Genomic DNA, 23,199 nt, shown 5'->3' with positions numbered 1-23,199 from the left:
GCCAAAGATAAGTTACACAGTACAGTCCTGGGACCCCCACCGATAATCAGAATGAAGAGGCATAAGTGCTCCCTGGGCACCGCAGTCCCTTCACTGCAGTACCAACACAGCGACACATGCATCTATGCCACTGTGTCTGGTACTGCAGCTCAGACCCCTCCACTTACATAAACTCAGCTGCAGCACGCACTGCAATGAAGGTACAGCTGCGCTCCGTTGAGCACCTCTGCCCCCTTGTTCTGCTTATGGGTGGGGGCTCAGGAGGTGAACCCCACCAATCACACATTGATCTATAAATGAATTATAGGTGTTATCCGGGTTATAAAAATTCATGGCCTATACTCAGGATAGGCTATTAATATTAGATCGGCGGGGGTCCGACTGTTGGTACCCCCACCAATTATCTGTTTGAAGGGGACCTTGCACATGTACAAGCTCTGCAGTCTCTTCATTGTTTACATGGTTCATCTTTCTGTTCGTACTTGGACGCGCTGTTACGATAGTAGCGGCCGGGCAATACCTTCCATGAGAATGGGACAGTGGTGCTGAATGGGACAGTGGTGCAATACCTTGCACAGCCACTACAAATGTAATGGCGCGTGCAAGTACGAACAGAAAGAAGAAACATGTAAACAATAAAGAGGCTGTGGCGCTTGTATGAGCGCCATGGCCCCTTCAAACAGCTGATCTGCGAGCGTGTCGACAGTCGCACCCACACCGATCTAATATTGATGGCCTATCCTCAGGATAGGCCATACATTTTTATAACCCGGGTTACCCCTTTAATGTAAAGTCTTGTGAAAACCCCTGCAAGTTCAGAAGGTAAGCTCAATCTACAGTCTCTTTTTTTTTTTTTTCACTAAGCTCTATGATATGCAAGCACCTGCAACCTCTGGACACTTGGTGTGCAACAATCACAAATCTGTTGTTGCCATTATGTCAAAGGCTTTATTACTATGTGGTCATATAGTAATAAAAACTGTGAGTGCTAGACCGCTCCCTATCTGTGTGCCCGGCCACTCCTTCCCCAGCTGTCCTATATGCTGTACTGCTCCTCCCCCAGCTTTGTCTCATAGTGTTCCTTTCCCAATACTCATGGGTGCCAGACTACTCCTTCCCCCGTTGTTCAGTACTACAGGTCAGCTCTTCACAAAGGAGACTGAGGGTTATAGGGATTTTCCTATCAGAGACATTTATGACATATCCACAGGATATGTCATAAATGTCAGATCGATGCGGATCCCACCTCTGAGACCTGCACCTATCTCTAGAACAGGGCTCCCTAAACCTCGTTCTGCCGCTCTGTGTTGCGGCTGAAGCTGATAAATTCCGACCATACAAAAGGAAACAGTGTAGCTTGCTTAGCTACGCTGTTTCTGTAAATCCCGTAGAACTGAATAGTAGTAACGGAAACAGCGTAGCTCGCATACTACAGGCTTCCGTAACTGCCATTAACTACTATGGGACTTATGGAAACAGCGCGACTCAGCGAGCTACGCTGTTTTCGGAACTCCCGACCATAGTCAAGTAGTGGCCAGGAGGCAGCGAGAGCAGAAGAAGGTAGAACGGGGCCCCGTTCTAGCGATAGGTGCCGGTCCCAGGGTTGGGACCTGCATCTATCTGACATTTATGACATATCCTGTGGATATGTCATAAATGTCCCTGATAGGAAAACCTCTTTAAATTGGAATTATGTATTTGGTTTTTTTTTCAGCCACAAAAAGCAACCTGTCTGGAACCTGACTTTGTGTACTAGGAACCATCTTAAAAGATTGTTTCCCTTCCCTACTAATGCACAGCAATGACGATGTTTGACTACTGATTCCTCAGCTATTAAGCAAGCCACACCCATTTCAACAAAATATATATTTTTTAAATATTAGCACAATAAAACGCCAGTCTTAGTAAATCTGCTCATAATTTATTGTCATATCATCAGGTCCATATACAACGACAAGTTCGTAATGAATTTCACTACACAGAAATATATACATTTGGTTTTGTGACCTTTGTATTTTTCCTTTACAATGTATGGCCATTATTGCTAAACTGGCTGTATCAACAACATGTGACATTTTGGCATTCAGTATTTTACCCCTTTGAATATAAATCACTCTACAATTAAAGACCTTGGATAGAAGACATCCTGACACTCGGGTAGTCTGATTGGAAGTAGACTTGAGGGTACTCAAGGGTAGTAAAGTATTCATCTCCCATTGCAATGGTCACCTGAGGAAAATGTTTTAATCTTTCTAGTGTTAGAACAACATTTTTAATATTCTGCTTGATGTTTTAAAGACAGTAGTGGGTTATACCGTATGGAGCCATTTCCACAGTGTGTATGGATCTGATGAGGTCCTTGTCTATTGATAAATAATTTAATATAATGTTGGGTTATTTAGACCATGGAGATTCGTATCCATTTGATGGACCTCGGGGTACTTTGGCTCATGCATTTGCACCAGGCGAAGGTCTGGGAGGAGATACCCACTTTGGCAATGCGGAAAGGTGGATCACAGGAGCAAATGGTAAATGTACGGCTTCTAACTGGATATCACTATACACCGTGTATACTAGTGATACGTAAGATAACTTGATTTTTTTTTATCTTGTTTTAGGATTTAACCTCTTCACGGTAGCTGCTCATAAATTTGGACATGCCTTAGGGCTTGAACAGTCCAGTGACCCATCAGCTTTGATGTATCCAACATACAAATATCAGCATCCTATTGGATTTCGCCTGCCCAAGGATGATGTGAAAGGGATACAAGCACTATATGGTACAGTATATTCAAATAATGAGGCATTTTCGTATCTCACATACACACACCCCAAAAAATTTCTTCTTCACTTTTTTTTCCACATTCTGGGCTTTTTCTATTAGGCCCTATGATTACTGTGTGCTTCTCTACTCATTGACTGTATTTCTCTAGATATCGACCTTGTGCCAATAAGTGACAAAACCAGCAATAGGCATATTTCGATATTACCGCAGAACTAAACTGCTGAGAGTGATTTTGTATTTTACATTTTCTGTTTGCTTTAGGGACGAAACACTCTGGACAAAAAACTTCTGTAATACCTGGGGCACCGAATCCAGATCATTGTCATCCAAATCTGTCTTTTGATGCTGTTACAGCTTTAGAGAATGAACTTCTATTTTTCAAAGATAGGTGAATATAATTTATCAGTCTACCATCGCAACCAAATTTTGTATTGTTTTGTGTCTATAGGCGCTACGCAGATATATGTGTCTCTATGGTATCAGACTACAAACAAGCTTTGTGTAGTCTGATCCTTCAGTTATACTTTCTTCTATCTGTCCCCTACTTCTTACTAACATACATTCAGCAGATTAGGAAGAAGTAGACGACAGGTAGGAGACAGTAGGGTTTCAGGAAAGACTACACAGGCTTTATCGTTAGTTTGTAACTATGGAGAAATACTGTGTAGGTCTGCAAAGGAGCTGTAGGCACAAAAACGTTAGGAAATTTTTAATCACGACTATTTGCAAAAGTTGAAATATGTGGTTAGGCTGCCTGTAATATGGGTTCATCTGCTGGTAGTGAGGCGAGCTGCCAAGTACAGAAAATTGCGGTGGTTTTGTGATGAGGTTTTTTTTCGCTGTTCAAAAACTGCTTCATAAAACCGCTACAATTTGTGGTTCTTGGAAACGTGGTGAAACACTACCACTATGTATACAGGCAACATGTTTTCATAGAGACCTGGTATGGATTGTTATCATCCAATACAACAATATTTGCTTCCAACCTGTCAAGAATAGTGATAGTTATGTGTATACACAGTGTATGTTGGGACATCCATGTATTTAGTGATATGGATTCATACAAGGTCTTCTTGACAACACTACACTCGACTATACCTACTAACTTTCTCGTTTGTCCGGTGTAACAGACATCAAAGGAGTCAGTGCTTATGTAAACTGCCCAAATGTGAGTGCTCTGGGAGGTTTTGTGCGTGTTTCTGGGCTCCTCGGGGGGTGGGGCTTATACATGTCCTTCTAATAGACATTCAAATGTAAGAATGAATGCACTAGACAGAAATCCGAATTGGAAAGGTTATTATCAGAATGTCTTGCTTTTGACCTGTAATTTGAAGCATATCTCAAAACAGAAGTGAAATATTAAAAGTTTTCACATTTTTATGATCACTTTTTATTATTTTGTTAGGTCTCCTTTAATTTGTCAGTCTCGCAGTCTTTATGTAGTATGTGCTAAATACAGATATGTATATAACATTATAAATATGTTTTTTTTTTTTTTTTTTAAAAAGATCTTTCTGGAGAAGACAGACCCAACTTGCCACTGTAAGACTCAGCTCCATTGCAGCTTCTTTCCCACAGCTCATGTCAAATGTGGATGCTGCTTATGAGATTGCTGAAAGAGGGACCGCATATTTTTTTAAAGGTAAGACATAAAACTGTATAAAAAATTTTTTGTAGCAATAGATTTTGTTTTTGGCAAAGCTGCCTATATGTAGGGTGTGCCCCGAACCCACTCATGTATATATGTTAAGCACCTAATGTTATGTTATGTAATGCAACTGTATTTTTATTAGGAGAAAAGGTTATTTTCCATAGAGTACTATATATTTTGTATGGACGGGACTCTGTGAAGGTACATTAGCGTCAGAGGCCTTTAAAAAAATTTGAGGAGCCTAGTCTTTAAAAAAAATAATAACGATTTTTTTTTTTTTATAGTGACAGTTGGTGATTGTGACTGGAGAAAGACTGAGAGGGCTCTGCCCTGAATGTGTGAGCAAGGAGGCCCAAACACTGACATCATTGAGTAAGTGGGTGAGCTGTAATAGACACACCTGGCAAGGGCTTGAGTGAGGGACCTGAAAACCCTGAGTACTGAGTGGTGCTGTACCGCTAGGTCCAAATAATGACACGGAGATTCAAGCCAGTTTATGGAACATATGGAATGATGCACAGTAAAGACTTGTCCTCCCCTTTTGATAGCCAAGGACTGTTCTCCTGAGGACACGAGTGAAGTAAGTGACCACAATAGATGGCCACCCGGATCACGGATACGGGTGTGTGTGCAGTGCCTAGATATGCCAGGTGGGGCGGGAGCTGCCAAGGACGGTAAATACCCGGATTGCTAAACACGGCATAAGCCGCGGAGTACTGCTTGAACTGTATGCCAGACAGGGCGGGAGCCATCAAGGGCTGTAAACAGCCATATTGCCAAGCGCCCCAAGTACAGCAGTGGAGGTTGTGTCCATGACCCCAGAGGGGAAACAGTCAGCCCTCGTAGTGGCTGGAGGAGTGGCCAGCTTGGACATTTTGCTAAAAGGAGTCAGTCTCTAAAATTAATTGAAAAAGGGAGTAGAAAAAATGACCACACTGTTGCTGCTGTTAATGTAGATTGGAATGAACAATGTGCCTGGTTTAATATATAAATAGATATACAAGTTTCGCGTTTCAACGCCGGACCGGCGTCTTCATGAGGCTTATAAAATATAAGCAAATGACAGGGATATATATATATATATACACAGCTTAATACAATTAAATTTTTTCTAAAACGTAAAAAAAGACTGCCAAAATGGCGGGTCAAAGATCAAAGGTTAGGTGACACACAACCACTGGCAAAAGACAATGAGATTACACTTGGGGAAAAAAAGGGGATGGATAAAAAAATATTTAAAACCACTGACATTCTTTTTTTAAAAAACACTGACATAAATTATATAACTAAATGTAATTCAAAGTATCGATGCGAATCAAGAATTAAAAAAAGATTTTTCGTAGCAATTAAACAACGATAACGATTCTTAAAAGCATTAAATACAGTAGTGTAAAACAGACGTATATGCATGAAAAGTATATATGCTGATGTAATATAGTCATTCAAAAACTCATCGCAATGGTAGGGGACAAAAACACGCTGTACATAGCCACTCAAAGTGGCGTCCCTGGTGTTATGGCAACCGCAGAGTTACGTTGGCCGAGAAGGGCCAAAAGGACTCATCAGATGCGGGAGGACCCGCAAACAAAGATAAAGAGACTAATCATGTATGATAACGTGATGTGTAGATGATGATCAAAAAGAAGCGGCGGACCACTCGGAAAGGTAAAGAGGGGATCAATTATATAAAGGGGTAAAGTAATAAACTGTACAGGATTGTAATGGAAATGTACATATACGAGGTCTGAGACAGCGAAATTGATGAAAATGATAAAAATAATGATGGAAAACAATAATAATGAATAATGCATATTTGCACAAAAGAATAAATAGAAGGTGATGATGATGGTAATGATGAAAAATGAAATTGGGAAATAAATAAATGCACAAATGAAAGATATATATATATACATATATACACACATATATGATAAAAATATATAATGATAATGAAAAAGAAATAATAATGATACTAATAATAAAATGAAAAAACCCAAACATTAAGGAACAGATTAAACAAACATAGATTCAACGTTAAGACGGGATTCCTAAAGCAGAGTGTTTCCAGGCATTGTGCGTATAAACATGGTTGTAATTTTGATAACATTTTAGTTACTCCAATAGAAAGCATTCCTGAAGATACACCTAATAGATTAATCAGATTAAAACAGAGGGAAAATTTCTGGATATGCAAACTTGGGACCCTGCACCCCAATGGCTTGAATGACATAACTGATTCTGCATTAGATTAGTATCGGTATATTGTGTTTTTGTTTTCATTTATTTTTATTATTTTTTCATTTTATTATTATTATCATTATTATTTATTTTTATTTTTCATTATCATTATATATTTTTATCATATATATGTGTATATGAATAGGCCTAAGTGCTGGATTGCCAAGCGGGGCGGGAGCCGCTGACTAAGCCTAAGTGCTGGATTGCCATGCGGGGCACAAGCCGTCAAGGGCTGGTATCGACCAGGTTGTCATAATCACCATTAGCAAATGTATATAGTTTCATGTATTAACCCCGTCAGGACTGAGCCTGTTTTGGCCTTCAGGACGAAGCCTATTTTTCAAATATGACATGTGTCACTTTATGTGGTAATAACTCCGGAATGCTTTTACCTATCCAAGTGATTCTGAGATTGTTTTCTCGTGACATATTGTACTTTATGTTAGGGAAAAAATTTGGTCGATAAAGTCAATATTTATTTGTAAAAAACACCAAGATTTAGAGAAAATTTGCAAAAATGTGCATTTTTTTAAATTTAAATGTATTTGCTTGTAAGACAGATAGTAATACCACACAAAATACTTACTAGTTTATATTTCCCATATGTCTACTTTATGTTTGTATCGTTTTTTGAACATCCTTTTATTTTTATAGGACGTTACAAGGCTTAGAACTTTAGCAGCAATTTCTCATATTTTCAAGAAAATTTCAAAAGCCTATTTTTTCAGGGACCAGTTCAGTTCTGAAGTGGCTTTGAGGGCCTTATATATTAGAAACTCCCCATAAATCACCCCATTTTGAAAACTGCACCCCTCAAAGTATTCAAAACAGCATTCAGAAAGTGTTTTAAACTTTTAGACGTTTCACAGGAATGAAAGCAAAGTAGAGGTGAAATTTACTAATTTCATTTATTTTTTTTCGAAAATTCATTTGTAATACATTTTTTCTGTAACACAGAAGGTTTTACCCAAGAAATGCAACAATACGTCTGCACAGTACGTCGGCAAACCCATTCAAATGAATGGGAAGATGTTTGCCGACGTATTGTAGCCCTATTTTCAGGCGTAAAACGAGGCATAATACGCCTCGTTTACGCCTGAAAATAGGTTGTGTGAACCCAGCCTAAAGAAGATGTGAACATGTTTTACAGAAGAAATCCCTTTTCTGCAATTCTAGGGTGATATGATATTCAGCAGAATTTGTGTTTCTCTAACAGGTCCCCATTACTGGGCAACGAGAGGTCTCCAGATTCAAGAACCTCCCCGTCTTATTTATGAATTTGGACTACCAAGCGCTGTGCAGAAGATCGATGCTGCTGTCACCTGAAGAGCTCTAAGGCTGGGTTCACACGACCTATTTTCAGACGTAAACGAGGCGTCTGGAAATAGGGCTACAATACGTCAGCAAACATCTGCCCATTCATTTTAATGGGCTGCCGACGTACTGTGCAGACAACCTGTCATTTACGCGTCGTCGTTTGACAGCTGTTAAACGACGACGCGTAAAAATACAGCCTTGTCAAAGAAGTGCAGGACACATATACATTATATGCAGGACACTTCTTTCAGACGTAATTTGAGCCGTACTTCATTGAACTCAATGAAACACAGCTCAAAATTTACGGCTGTCAGAGAAGTCTCGCAAAATGCAAGGAGGAACATTTACGTCTGAAACGAGGCAGCTGTTTTCTCCTGTAAACAGTCTGTCATTTCAGCCGTAAAAGCCTGTGCACATACCCTAAGAAGACGTTGTTCTTTGTCGGGGAAGATTTCTACAGGTAGACTTAGAGTAAATGAACGGATTTGCTGCACATTTCCACAAGGAAATCCGCATGGAAATTCTGCAGCGGAATACACTCTGCAGAATGTTTCTGTGCGGAAATTGATATGCAGTGTGGATTTGTTAATTTGCAGCATTTAAATATAGGATGCAGCTTTGTCACAGATTTTCGGTGGATTTTCCCCACTGACTTAAATGGGGAAGTAAAAATCAGCGATAAATGCACAATTAAAATTATTATTGCAAGTTTTGCTGCAAATTACATGCAGAATAGTAGTAAAATACACAATTGTGTTTTTTCTTCTTTTAAAAATCTGCAGAAAAATCTGCAGCAGTACATCCACAACAAATCCGCACCAAAATCTGCACGATTTGATGTGGATTTGCCATTGCAGATTTCCTGAAGAATTTTTGTGGATTTCCTGCGGAAATTTTCTGCAACACAACGGTCCATTGGATGTGTATGGTATTGCAGCCCAACTCTACAGGGTGGGCCATTTATATGGGCATGGTTGGTGATATTAACTTCCTGTTTGTGGTACATTAGTATATGGGAGGGGGGAAACTTTTCAAGCTGGGTGTTGACCATTGCGGCCATTTTGAAGTCGGCCATTTTGTATTCAACTTTAGTTTTTTCAATGGGAAGAGGGTCATGTGACACATCAAACTTATCGAGAATTTCACAAGAAAAACAATGGTGTGCTTGGTTTTAACGTTACTTTATTCTTTCATGAGTTATTTACAAGCTTCTCTTTGTTTACAGCCATTGACATGTCGCAGAGGTTAACACGTGAGGAGCGGATAGAAATTGTGTTGATGTCTGGTGAACGCAGTACCCGGGTCATTACAGAAGATTTCAATGCAAGACACCCTACGAGACCACCCATCTCCCATGCTACAGTTTGCAAACTGCTTGCCAAGTTTCGTGAAACTGGTTCAGTGTTGGATTTGCCCAAATGTGGACGCATGAAAACTGTCACTAATGAAGAAACATCAGTGGCTGTCCTAGCTTCATTCAGCAAGAGCCCACAGCGTAGCACTCGCCGCATGTCACTGGAGAGTGGAATCAGTCGAACATCCCTTCGGCGGATGTTAGCTACTCACAAATTGCACCCTTACAAACTCCAGCTGCTGCAGCATCTCAACGAGGATGACCCAGATCGGCGCACTGAATTTGCAGAATGGGCAAAACAAAAATTGGAACAGGACCCTCAGTTTACACAGAACATTTTGTTCAGTGATGAGGCAAACGTTTATGTGAATGGTGAAGTTAACAAACAAAACCACCGCTATTGGTCTGACACTAACCCACATTGGATAGATCCCTCCAAGACTGTTGGAACACAAAAATTGATGGTATGGTGTGGTATATGGGGTACAAAGATAGTGGGGCCATTCTTCATCAATGGAAACCTCAAGGCCACGGGATATCTGAAATTGCCACATGATGATGTGTTTCCCTCTTTATACACTGAAGCTGGCACGTTCCCTGAGTTTTTCCAGCAAGATGGTGCACCACCACATTATGAGTGTCAGGTCCGAGCATTCCTAGATGAACAGTTTCCTGGAAAGTGGATTGGTCGTCGTGGGCCAGTTGAATGGCCCCCTAGGTCTCCCGATCTGACCCCCTTAGACTTTTATCTTTGGGGTCATCTGAAGGCAAATGTCTATGCTGTGAAGATACAAGATGTGCAGCAACTGAAACTACGGATACTGGAAGCCTGTGCTAGCGTTTCTTCTGCGGTGTTGCTATAAGTGTATGAAGAGTGGGAGAAGAGGGTTGCATTGACAATCCAACACAATGGGCAGCACTTTGAACACATTTTATAAGTGGTCAGAAACATGTAAATAACTCATGAAAGAATAAAGTAACGTTAAAATCAAGCATACCATTGTTTTGCTTGTGAAATTCTCGATAAGTTTGATGTGTCACATGACCCTCTTCCCATTGAAAAAACTAAAGTTGGATACAAAATGGCCGACTTCAAAATGGCCACCATGGTCAACACCCAGCTTGAAAAGTTTCCCCCCTCCCATATACTAATGTGCCACAAACAGGAAGTTAATATCACCAACCATTCCCATTTTATTTAGGTGTATCCATATAAATGGCCCACCCTGTATTGAAATTAATAGGGATTAGTGGCAATACCAGACACAAATTGTGTAGAGGTGTGACGATGTTTTGGAACAAAGCAGACATATTTTTCTGATCCTGTACAACCCCTTTAGGGTATATTCAGATGGGTTGGTTGTACTGCGGTTGTCGCTGTGTGTAGAAGAGCCACGTGACAAAATTGTGGTTTTAAAGCTAGCACAGGACAGGCTCAATAAAACCATAAAACCACACACGGTTTTTGCAGCGTGGTTGTTGGATGCGCAGCAACAACCGCAGTACAAGAGTTCCATCTGAATATACCATTAATGTCCAAGCCACTGGTGTCCTTAGGTCATTTTTCTCACTTTGTTCTTCACTACCACAGTGACAAAGATATTATGATTGCACTACTGAAACCTTACCCTGCCCGACTTTGACAAGGAGATTCATGTGATCAATCTCTAATAGGCATGTAAGATGTCCAAGGTGTCCTGCCATGTGCATTACATGTCACTGACTTAAGTACCTGCATAGACCAAATCAGGGGCGTATCTAATGGCTCATGGGCACTGCTGCAAGACTTCAGCTTGGGCCCCCCTACCCCTCCCCAACACTACCAAACCTGTGCGCACGGCTATGCCCAGCCGCCTCACCCGACAGACCCCATGAATGCCTCCACAGTATAATGCCCCATAGCTGCCCCCACACAGTATAATGACCCCCATAGCTGCCTACACAGTATAATGCACCCATAGCTGCCCCCACAGTATATTGCCACCCATAGCTGCCCCATACAGTATAATCCCCCCATACAGTATTTTGCCCCCTATAGCTGCTCCACACAGTTCCCCCAATGCAGTATAGTGCTCCCATACAGTATAGTGCCCCTATACAGTATAATGTCCCTCATACAGTATAATGCCCTCCATAGCTGCCACATACAGTATAATGCCCCATACAGTATAATGCCCCCCATAGCTGTCCCATACAGTATAATGCCCCCATAGCTGCCCCATACAGTATAGTTCCCCTCATACAGTATAATGCCCCCTTATACAGTATAATGCCCCCATACAGTATAATACCCTCCATACAGTATAATGCCCCCCTTAGCTGTCCTATACAGTATAATGCCCCCCATTCAGTATAATGCCCCCTCAGCAGCTACCATATGAGCCCCTCTCCCATACCTAGTATAATGCCCCCATATGTACGCTCCTAATAGAAAACTAATAACATAATTACTTACCTATCCCCGTTCCCACGACGTGTGGAGGATCCTTCTACTCCTCTGCACTGTGCTGTGAGTGACTCGGCGCAAACAGGCGCGATGACGTCACTACATCGCACCTGCCTGTGCCAAGCAGCTCACGGCTCAGTGAATGCCAGCATTGAATCCAACTGAATGTGGGTCCTCAGGACGCAAATACAGTTGGAAGCACGACCAGCGCGGTCCGCGCTGTGTAGCAACAGGGGCTTAGGGGCCCGCTTGCAAGTGCGACCGTTGCGACCCCTATAGCTACGCCACTGGACCTAATCATGTGATCACACGTCCTACACACATGCAATACATGCAATGCAACAACACCTAAGGGTATGTTCACACGAGGGCGTCCGTAACGGCTGAAATTACGGGGATGTTTCAGCCTGAAAACATCCCCGTAATTTCAGCCGTACCGGCATGTGCAGGCGCTTGAACGCCGCGTCAATTACGGGCGTAATTAGCGCTGCTATTCATTGGAGTCAATGAATAACGGCTCTAATTACGGCCAAAGAAGTGACAGGTCACTTCTTTGACGCGAGCGTCTATTTACGCGCAGTCTTTTGACAGCGGAGCGTAAATATACGCCTCGTGTGAACAGACAAACGTCTGCCCATTGCTTTCAATGGGCAGATGTTTGTCAGCGCTATTGAGGCGCTATTTTCGGGCGTAATTCGGGGCAAAAACGCCCGATTTACGTCCGTAAATAGGCCGTGTGAACATACCCTAACAGTCGCCAGCTAAAAATAAAGGATGGGCTAAAAGCACACATAACAGTCCATCATTGTCCTACAGGGGCAGAGTCCTGAAAATAACACATTGCATATTATTTTTAAAGCAGGAATATCTTTCTTAAAGAGGAAATGATCTCTTAACCCCTTCCCGCAATTTCACGTTTCACGTACAGTTACGTGATGGGAGCTGGTGTTTTCCCGCAATTCCACGTAACTGTACGTGAAACAGATGGAGCTGAGCCAGCGACATCACCGCCGGGTGACAGCTCTATGTTACAGCTGGCACCCTCAGCTATAGGGCAGGACCGGAGCTATCCTCCGATCCGACCGATTAACTTCTCACATGCTGCGTTCAATAGAGATCGCAGCATGTGAGGAGTTTATAGGCACCGGCACCCCAGCAACGTGATCGCTGGGATGCCAGTGGCTGCAAAGGCGATCAGAGGGCTAATACTTACCCCCCGGTCTGCCAGTAACGGAATCCTCCTATGCCCCGTCGTCGGCGGAGCCCAGGAGGCTTCCGGTACTATCGGCAAGATGGCGCCGGCTCAGCTTCCGGCTCAGATGCTGAGCCGGCGTCATCAGCAGTGGGTGTCCGCTGTATGTTACAGCGGACACCCCGATCTATCGGCAGGAACCGGAGCTAACTCCGATTCCTGCCATTAACCCCTTCAATGCAGCGATTCAATGCAATCGCTGCATCAAAGCGGTTTGTAGGAAATCGGCAGCCTGCCATGCGATGACAAGGCTGGCGACTGTTACTATGGCAACAGGATGCCTAACAATGGCTTCCTATTTGCCATTACATTAGCCCATTAGGCCCCGCCCGGAGGCGGAGCCTGATCGGCTTGCTGTCAGTGAACAACTGACAGTTCTAATACATTGCACTACATAGGTAGTGCAATGTATTACAACATCAAACAAACAGTTGGACCTTCAAGTCCCCTAGTGGGACTAAAGAAATGTGTGAAAAAAAGTGTAAAAAAGTAAAAATAAAAGTTGTAAAAAATACAATAAAAGTTTCAAATAATAACACAAAAAACAATTGCCCTTTTTCCCTTATCAAGTAATTTATTATTTAAAAAAAAATATTAAAGCCATACATATTTGGTATCGCTGCGACCGTAACGACCTTAACAAAACAAGGAATTATACTAGACCAAGACCTATCCTAAAGAAAAGGAATCCACAATTTAAACATTACAGAGATCTACCTAATAGAGTCAGTTTTAGTTCGACTGAAATAGAATCTGCGGATGGCACCTCAGAAGATGATAATAACCAAACATGCCCCCGTCTTAACCAAAGATCAGAAAACCTATCTTATTTTTCAAAAAACGGGGAAGGAGGGGCGGCAGGAAACACAAGTCGGGCAAATCAAGAACAAAACCGCCGCCTCCGCCCAAGAAAATACCAACAATACCGTTAACAAATGTAACCAATATATCCTCTACCGTGCTGACTCCAGAACAAAACGAAGTACTAACGTTAGGTCTCAATTATGCTCCCAAGAAAAATTTCAACTTATTCAATACATTATTGGACATTAACAAATTTATCCGCAACTTAACGGTTAAAAAACATTTTTTCAATAATGAAGTATATCCAGATATTACATCTACTGAGACTACATCAATAACCATACTGCCAGACGACATAAAACCAGAAGCAACAATTACTTCAATAACCACACTGCCAGATGACATAAAACCAGGAGCGACAATTACATCAATACCAACGGATTTCACTTTCCTGGAATTATCGACTATGGTTTCCTTAGACCATCTACGCAATGAAACTGTAAACCAAATTGTCACTACAGCAGACAATTTTACAACATCTAATCCGAAATTCTACCCCATTAGTTCTCGTACAGATTCGATGGATCGCTTACAAACTGTTATAGAAAAAGAACTTCATAGTCTTGCAGACAGTCTCAAAAAACAACATCCTAAAACAAATATGTCCATCAAACAAAAAAAAGCAGTAAAATCCCTGCATGAAAATAAAAATATAATTATCAAACAGTCAGACAAAGGTGGAAATGTCACAGTTCTAAATAAGAAAGATTATGAACAATCAATCATCAATATGCTATCTGACACAACCACCTACAAAATCTTGATCAAAAATCCTGTGGATACAATCAAACAGCGTATGAAGAAACTATTGGAGGATGGACTACAAGGTGGATACATTACTCAAAAACAAAAAGAGTATATCTACATTGAACAACCAATTACCCCCATAATCCATGCGTTACCGAAAATACACAAACAGACCATACCTCCACCAATGAGACCAATAGTCTCTGGCATAGGATCAGTCCTGGAAAAGCTATCGGAATGGCTAGACACACTTTTACAGCCCTTGGCACAAAACACACCGGGCTTCCTCAAAGACACCAAACATGTTTTAAACATATTTCATAACAAAATTTGGGAAAAACATTTTACTTGGCTCACATGCGATGTAGTATCACTATATACGTCAATTCCGCATGAAATAGCATATACTGCTCTCAATTTTCATCTAACAAAATACAGTACATATGATACAAATTTCCAAGCCTTCATACTAGAAGTACTCATGTTTCTATTAACCAATAATTATTTCCAATTTGACACAAAATATTATCTGCAACTTAAAGGTGTGTCCATGGGGGCAAAATTCTCCCCATCAATAGCCAACATAGTAATGTCATGGTGGGAACATTTCTTCATTTTCTCGCCTGATAACATCCACAGTAATTGCATAGAATGGTACGGTAGATATATTGACGATATTCTCATTATTTGGAAAGGTAAAATGGACATCATCCCTGAATTTGTGACAGCCCTCAATCACAACCAGTGTAATTTAAAATTCACTCACCATCATGACTCGTCACAAATTACATTCCTAGACTTGGAATTAAAAGGAAATGAAGGTCTCGTCATCTCTACTAAAACCCATCGTAAACCTACAGCTACCAACAATATTCTTCATGCAAAGAGTGATCACACAAAACATACTATCAGAGCCATACCTCTGGGTGAATTGCACAGAGCAAAAAGAAATTGTACTAACCAAACTCAGTTTGAACTTGAACACAACTTAATACAAACAAGATTACAAGAAAGAGGTTATCCTAAATGGATGTTGACCAGAGCCAGTAACATCATAAGTAAGAAATCAAGAAATCAGCTCCTTGGCCAACACAAAAATGACAAACAAAAATTACTACCTGTTGCCAATCAACCTACACTCATTTTACAACAAAGTAATCAATTCACAAAAATAAAAAATATAGTGACTAATTATCTACCCATTCTTATGGAAGATGACACACTTCGTACAATTCTGTCAGGAGGTTGCAGGATAGTTGCAAAAAAAGCCCCCTCTTTAGGAAATACTCTATCTCCTTCGTTATACACATCCAATGATAACATAACAACTACATGGCTAGAGACCAAAGGCTTTTATAGATGTGGCCAGCATCCCTGCAAAACCTGTTCCTACGTACACCCAACCAAAAACTTCAGCAACTCCACAGGAACGGATAATTTCACAATCCAAAATTATATTAACTGCAATTCAGAGTCGGTTATTTATATAATTGAATGTACAGAGTGTCATCTTAAATATGTTGGTTGTACTAATCGGAAATTCAAGACAAGAATGCTAGAACATCTTAGTTATATAAGAAATACCAATATCTTGAACATATCAAATGCAGCCAAACACTTCATATCCCACCATAACAAATCTACAAAAACTTTCCGGTGTTATGCTATTGAAAAAATCCAACCACCAAAGCGAGGTGGAGACATTAAACGCAAAACCCATCTAAGAGAAGCGTATTGGATTTATAGGCTTAATACAAGATTTCCAGAAGGTCTTAATTTAAGAAAAGAACTAATGTATTTATATTAACCCATACACAATCATGTAAGACCTTAAATCATGATAAAACGTCTCATGACCAATAAAGAGATTAAGCCAATACATTTCCAAACTTTATTTGAGGCATTCATAATTTTTATCCTTGTTCACGCTGTGTACAGACACAATATTTGTTAGTTGTCCTGTACACAATACTGTCACATCACCATCTCAATGTTGTCAATGTCAATTTTCCCCACTTCACCAGTTCAGTTGTGGTCCTACCCACACCTTTCCCCCCCCCCCCCCACACTATATCCTCGACAACTTTAATATAGAGCCATGCTGTGTTCAATAAGCAAATCAGATAATATGGTTCAAATGACAAAATCGGGAAAAAACAACAAAATTTTCTGCGTAAAAAAAGTTTATCAATAAGACTCTTTACACAAAAAAAAAACACAAAAAAAAGAGAGATATACTAATAACTACTGCTTACAGAAATACCTAAGTTGGAAAGCCCCAAGTGATTGTTTTTAAGAATTAAAAATAAAAAAAAGTCACGAAAAACGGACATTTCCATAAAACACAAATACTCGTTCGATTGATCAAAGTTAGTCAGTAATATTTCCTTTACTATTATGTATGATATATTTGAATTTAGAATTCAACATAATTCAATAATACTTACCTATATCTCAAGATAGACTTTAAAAGGAACGGGAATCAGGCAGACAATCGCCTCCGAAGCTGATCTCAGAACGAGTCCTGGAATGCAACCAAAGCAAACAAAACTTTATTAAAACAGACAATATGTTAAACAGACTTGTTTTAAACACAATCGTACAAATCGCTAAGTAAATACACATTAAACTCTGGTAATTCCATGATACACACCAGTATGCAGAAGTTTTTTGATTATTCTATATATTCACACAAACCATGCTAACCTGATATTTAACTACGAGGTTGCGTTCCACAACAAACAGAACCATGACACGCAATCAATATATCCCTATCAGCTGTTTCAACCCCCACATGATATAAATGACAGCACGCTCTATTCAAAATTATCACAGCCAAGTCTAAGGACATAGCGTTGTCCGAAACGCGTAGGCTTACAGAGGATACCCTCCCTCAATTTCTTATACACCCTGGACTTCATACCACTGGACTTCCTTTTAGAATTTAACAATTAAACTTGGAAAATCGTTTTCCATTTTAAACGCCTCAGCGCTGGATCCTACCTTCTTCCCTTGTTTTCTACTATAAAAATATTATGTTATTTATTCCACGCAGTGAACACCGTAAAAAAAAAACTAAAAAATACTGACATAATTGCTATTTTTTGGTCACTTTGTCTTCCAAAAATTGAAATAAAAAGTGTTCAAAAAGTCGCATGTACCTAAAAATGGAACCTATAAAAACTATAACTCGTCTCGCTAAAAACAAGCCCTCATACAGCTCCGTCGACGAAAAATGTAAAACCGTTATGGCTCTCGCAACTTGGCGACAGAAAAAATCCATTCTCTTTACAAAAGTTATTTTATTGTGCAAAAAGTTGTAAAACATAAAAAGTCCTATAAATTAGGTATCGCCAGAATCGGACTGACCCGCAGAATAAAGGTAACATGTAATTTATAATGCGTGGTGAACGCTGTATAAAAAGAACTAAAAAAATATGCCAGAATTGCTGTTTTAGGTCACCTTGCCTCCCAAAAAAAAAGGATAACAAGTGATCAAAAAGTCGTATGTACCCCAAAATGGTACCAATAATAACTACAGCTCGTCCCACAAAAAAAAAACAGCCCTCATACCACTACGTCTATGAAAAAATAAAATAAGTTAAGGCTCCAATAAGCCAGGAAATAAAAATATGCAGTTGTGCCGGCCCGAGGGGAACATTTCTTCTGTTTCAAGTGGCGAATTATCAAGGCCCCTAAAATTAGGGAACCAGGAAGGGGAGGGCCCAAACATATCTGCTGGAAGCGAGGGCGCCCGTATTATACCAGGACAACACTTTCCCAGCAAAATTCCCCAAGCTTCAAAGGTGCGAAGTGTGGACCAAAAGGGGAATAAGTAAAGACCATTTATTAGTGTGACACACATCTATGGATTATTTTATTGTTTTTTTTACCCCATTATTATACCACCTGACTAGGCCCCTTATATACTTCGCCCGGCTTACATGTACCCCCATATTATAAACGGAAACACCAGTAAGACTCAAACAAATCTACTACCAAGCAAAATCCGCTCCCCAAAAGCCAAATGGCGCTACCTCCCTTCTGAACCCTACAGTGTGCCCAAACAGCAGTTTACTTCCACATATATGGCATCGCCATACCCGGGAGAACCCTTTTAACAATTTTTGGGGTGTGTGTCTCCAGTGGCACAAGCTGGGCGCCACATATTGGCATATCTATTGAAATAATTCCCATTTTCACTCTGCAACATCGAGTGCACACCAATTTCTGCCAATCACCTGTAGGGTTAATATGCTTACTACACCCCTAGGTGAATACCTTGAGGGGTGTAGTTTCCAAAATGGGGTCACTTCTGGGGGGGATGCACTGTTTTGGTCCCACAGGGACTTTGCAAATGCGACATAGCGCCCAGAAACCAATCCAGCAAAATCTGTACTCCAAAAGCCAAGTGGCGCTCCTTCCCTTCTGAGCCCTACTCTGTGCCCAAACAGCAGTTTATGACCACATATCAGGTATTGCCGTACACAGGAGAAGTTGCTTTACAAGTGTTGGGGTGCTTTTTTTTCATTTATTTGTTGAGAAAATGAAACATTTTCAGCTAAAACTACGTCTTATTGAAGAAAAAGGATTTTTTTTATTTACACTGCCCAATTCTAATAAAATCTATGAAACACCTGTGGGGTCAAAATGCTCACTACACCCCTAGATGAATTCCTCAAGGGGTGTAGTTTCGTGAATCGAGTCACTTTTGGGGAGTTTCCACTGTACTGGTACCATAGGATCTTTGCAATAGTGACATGGTGCAGAGAAACCAATCCAGCAAAATCTGTGCTCCAAAAGCCAAATGGCGCTCCTTCCCTTCTGATCCTTGCCGTATGCCCAAACAGCAGTTTATGACCACGTGTGGGGTATTGCCGTACTCCAGAGAAGTTGCTTTACAAATGTTGTGGTTCTTTTATTCCTTTATTTGTTGAGAAAATGAAAAATTTTGAGCTAAAAATACGTCTTATTGGAAAAAAAATGATTTTTTTATCTTCACTGCCCAATTCTAATAAAATCTATGAAACCCTTGTGGGTTCAAAATGCTCACTACACCCCTATATGGATTCTTCAAGGGGTGTAGTTTCCTAAATAGAGTCACTTTTTTGGTGTTTCCACTGTTTTGGTCTCTCAGGGGCTTTGCAAATGCGACGTGGTCTCCGCAAACCATTCCTGCTAAATTTGAGCTCCAAAAGCCAAATGGCGCTCTTTCCCTTCTAAGCCCTGCTGTGTGTCCAAACAGCCTTTTATGACCACATGTGGGGTATTGTTTTACTCGGGAGAAATTGCTTTACAAAAGTAGTGGTGCATTTTCTCCTTTTAGTCCTTATGGAAATTAGAAAAAATTAGCTAAACCTACATTTTCTTTGAAAGAATGTAGATTTTCATTTTCACAGCCTACTTCCAATAATTTCTGCAAAAAACCTGCGGGGTCAAAATGCTCACTATACCCCTAGATAATTTCCTCAAGGGGTATAGTTTCCAAAATGGGGTCCTCTAGGTGTTTCTTTGTTTCTGAGGCCTGTGCTTCAGTCAATAAGTGCACTAGGGCCACATGTGGGGTATTTCTAAAAACTGCAGAATCTGGGCAATAGATATTGATTTGCATTTCTCTGGTAAAACTTTCTGTGTTACAAAAAAAATAGATGAAAAATGAATTTCTGCAAAACAAAAAAGAAATTTGAACATTTCCCATCTACTTTGCCTTAATTCCTGTGAAACATCTAAAGGGTTAAGAAACTTTCTAAATGCTGTTTTGAATACTTTGAGGGGTGAAGTTTTTAAAATGGGGTGACTTATCGAGGGTTTCTAATATATAAGGCCAAAAATCCACTTCACAACTGAACTGGCCCATGTAAAAATAGCCTTTTGAAATTTTCTTGAAAATGTGAGAAATTGCTGCTAAAGTTCTAAGCCTTGTGATGTCATAGAAAAATAAAAGGATGTTCAAAAAACGATGCCAATCTAAAGTAGACATATGGGTGATGTTAATTAGCAACAATTTTGTGTGGTATTAGTATCTGTCTTACAAGCAGATACATATAAATTTAGAAAAATGCTAATTTTTGCAATTTTTCGCTACATTTTGGTGTTTTTCACAATTAAATACTTAATGTATCGGGCAAATTTTGCCAGTAACATAAAGTCCAATGTGTCACGAGAAAACAATCTCAGAATCGCTTGGATAGGTAAAAGCATTCCGAAGTTATTACCACATAAAGTGAAACATGGCAGATTTGAAAAAATTGGCTGCGTCCTGAAGGCCAAAACAGACTGTGTCCTTGAAGGAGTTAAAGGAGCAATGTTCTTTAAAGGCCAATGCCATCGCTTTAAACGCATATTACCGAATGAGTGGCCAAATCAGATACAAATCCAGATGTTTAGATCTGGTACTGAATAACAGATGTCCTTAAAAATGTGTGGATTTACAGACCAAAAAACATCAAGGATGCAATACCCCAAATACAAGTGCAGAAGAACATAATACATTTCCTAGGGTCAAACCCTAACTGCATCAATTTCATCAATGCAATTTACAAAGAATTTATGCTACCAAAAGCAAAGGTATAGAAAATTTAAAAATCTTTATTGAAATGACCAATAAAAGCTAAGTTAAATCCAATTAAATAGAATACATGGACCTACAGAGAAAAAGGACAACTCACTGCTAAATGCCTTCGTTTGGGGTATGCGAAGGCCTTTAGCGCTGAAACATGAGTTGGGTGGACGCTTCCTGTGTTGTTACTCCTGAACTTGTCATGGGTATGTTATGTCCGTTTGTATTTGTTAAAATTTTCAATTTACTGTTGCTTTTATTCATGCACCAACTATTTTTGTACTGTATAGCCATTCATTCATGCCATTTTACATTTATATACTACTTATTGTAATCAGGTCTGTGTAGTAATGGGGTCTTATGTAACTATCATTTATCTTGTGAGTTACACAGTGAGTTGTCCTTGTCACGCCTGTGGGGTATGTGGACACACTGGGCTGCTCCGCCATAGCGGAACAAGTCAGTAACAGTCTCTGGGGTAAGAGTACCTGGGAAGATGATCTGTCAGATACTCAGAGAAGCAGGCATGTGGTGTAGCAGACACTTGGCACAGATGGTGTTTGGCGTGCTAAATGACACTGGACGGACGTGGCATATGACACCCTTATGATGTTCTCTTCTGACTTCCTGGACCTCTCCTCAGGACCAAACCCTTTCCAGTCCAACAGATAGGAAGTCTTTCCTCCTACTCTCTTGTAGTCCAGGATCTACTTCACCTTAAAGACATCAGAAGAACCGCTGGGAGCAACTGCAGAACTAGGAGATTTAGTGTAGCTGTTCAGGACCATAGGCTTTAGGAGGTAAACATGGAACGAGTTGGAGATTTTGGGAGTAGGAGGCAGCCGAAGCTAATAGGAGATAGGATTTATTTGTTGTAACACCTTGAAAGGACCGAGAAACCTTGGAGTGAATTTGTGGGAAGGGATCTTCAGACGAATGTTCTTAGAAGAAAGACAGACCTTGTCTCCGGGGAGAATCTGAGGAAGAACCCTTCTCTTCTTATCAGCATATGTTTTCATGCGATCCACTGCCTGAAGAATAGCGGACTTGGATCTTGAACTATTTGTATAGCTCGGAGATCCTGAGGAACGTGGCCACTCCAAGATGGCCTTCACCCTCTCCGGGTCTATTTGAAGACCACGATTAGCGACAATATAGCCCAGGAAGGGCAAGGACCGCTTTTCAAATACGCACTTGTCCAGTTTTGCGTAAAATTTATTCGCCCTTAGCCGCAGCAAGACTTGGCGTACATGCTTCCGATGCATCGTCAGATCGGATGAGTAGATCAAGATGTCTTCCAGATATACCACCACACAGACATACACTTCACAGAAGACATTGTTCACAAACTCCTGGAACACCGCTGGAGCATTACACAGTACAAAGGGCATGACAAGATACTCGTAGTAACCGTCTCGGGTGTTAAATGCAGTTTTCCATTCGTCACCCTTGCGTATACGACTCAAGTTATAGGCCCCGCGTAGATCCAGTTTAGTGAACACGTTAGCTCCATGAATCCTGTCGAAAAGCTCAGAGATAAACGGCAAGGTGTACTTATTTTTTACCGTGACTTGGTTCAATCCACGGTAGTCGATGCACGGTCGGAGTGACCCATCCCTTTTCTCCACTAAGAAGAATCCATCTCTGGCTTGTGAAGTAGACTTCCTGATGAACCCCCTCACCGGGTTCTCCTTGACATACTCTGACATGGCCTGGGTTTCAGGCAAGGAAAGCGAGTAGACCCGTCCACGAGTGAGAGAGGCTTCAGGAAGCAACATCATATCGATGATGAGGAGGAAGGACCCTTGCCTCCTTCCTGCTGACGACAACCACTTAGCTGGCATATTGTGGGGGTAATCCAGAGAGAGACTTAGGGAGTGAAGAAAGAACGGGACGAACTTGAGGCAGGCAGCGGTGCAGACATCTTGGTCCCCACTGGAGGACCTCTCCGCAGTTCCAATCAAGGAGTGGTGCATGTTGGCGAAG

The 23,199-nt window shown here is 40.7% G+C and overlaps 1 protein-coding gene across 1 annotated transcript in view; it reads left to right on the top strand.

The window, feature by feature from the left end:
* Window positions 1-23,199, top strand: part of LOC142741701 (interstitial collagenase-like) — a 53,462-nt gene that overhangs the window by 14,406 nt on the left and 15,857 nt on the right. Inside the window, 10 exon segments of the mRNA XM_075851044.1 lie at window positions 2,403-2,528; window positions 2,619-2,780; window positions 3,047-3,173; window positions 4,294-4,427; window positions 7,891-7,989; window positions 7,992-8,011; window positions 8,417-8,451; window positions 14,412-14,532; window positions 14,575-14,734; window positions 15,350-15,712. Of these exon segments, the coding sequence (XP_075707159.1) occupies window positions 2,403-2,528; window positions 2,619-2,780; window positions 3,047-3,173; window positions 4,294-4,427; window positions 7,891-7,989; window positions 7,992-8,011; window positions 8,417-8,451; window positions 14,412-14,532; window positions 14,575-14,734; window positions 15,350-15,712 (1,347 nt within the window).

The sequence above is a fragment of the Rhinoderma darwinii genome, chromosome 2, assembly GCF_050947455.1.
Source record: "Rhinoderma darwinii isolate aRhiDar2 chromosome 2, aRhiDar2.hap1, whole genome shotgun sequence".
NCBI classification, from domain to species: Eukaryota; Metazoa; Chordata; class Amphibia; order Anura; family Rhinodermatidae; genus Rhinoderma; species Rhinoderma darwinii.
Note: the sequence above shows the minus strand (reverse complement) of the source record. Positions and strands in the feature narration are given on the sequence as shown.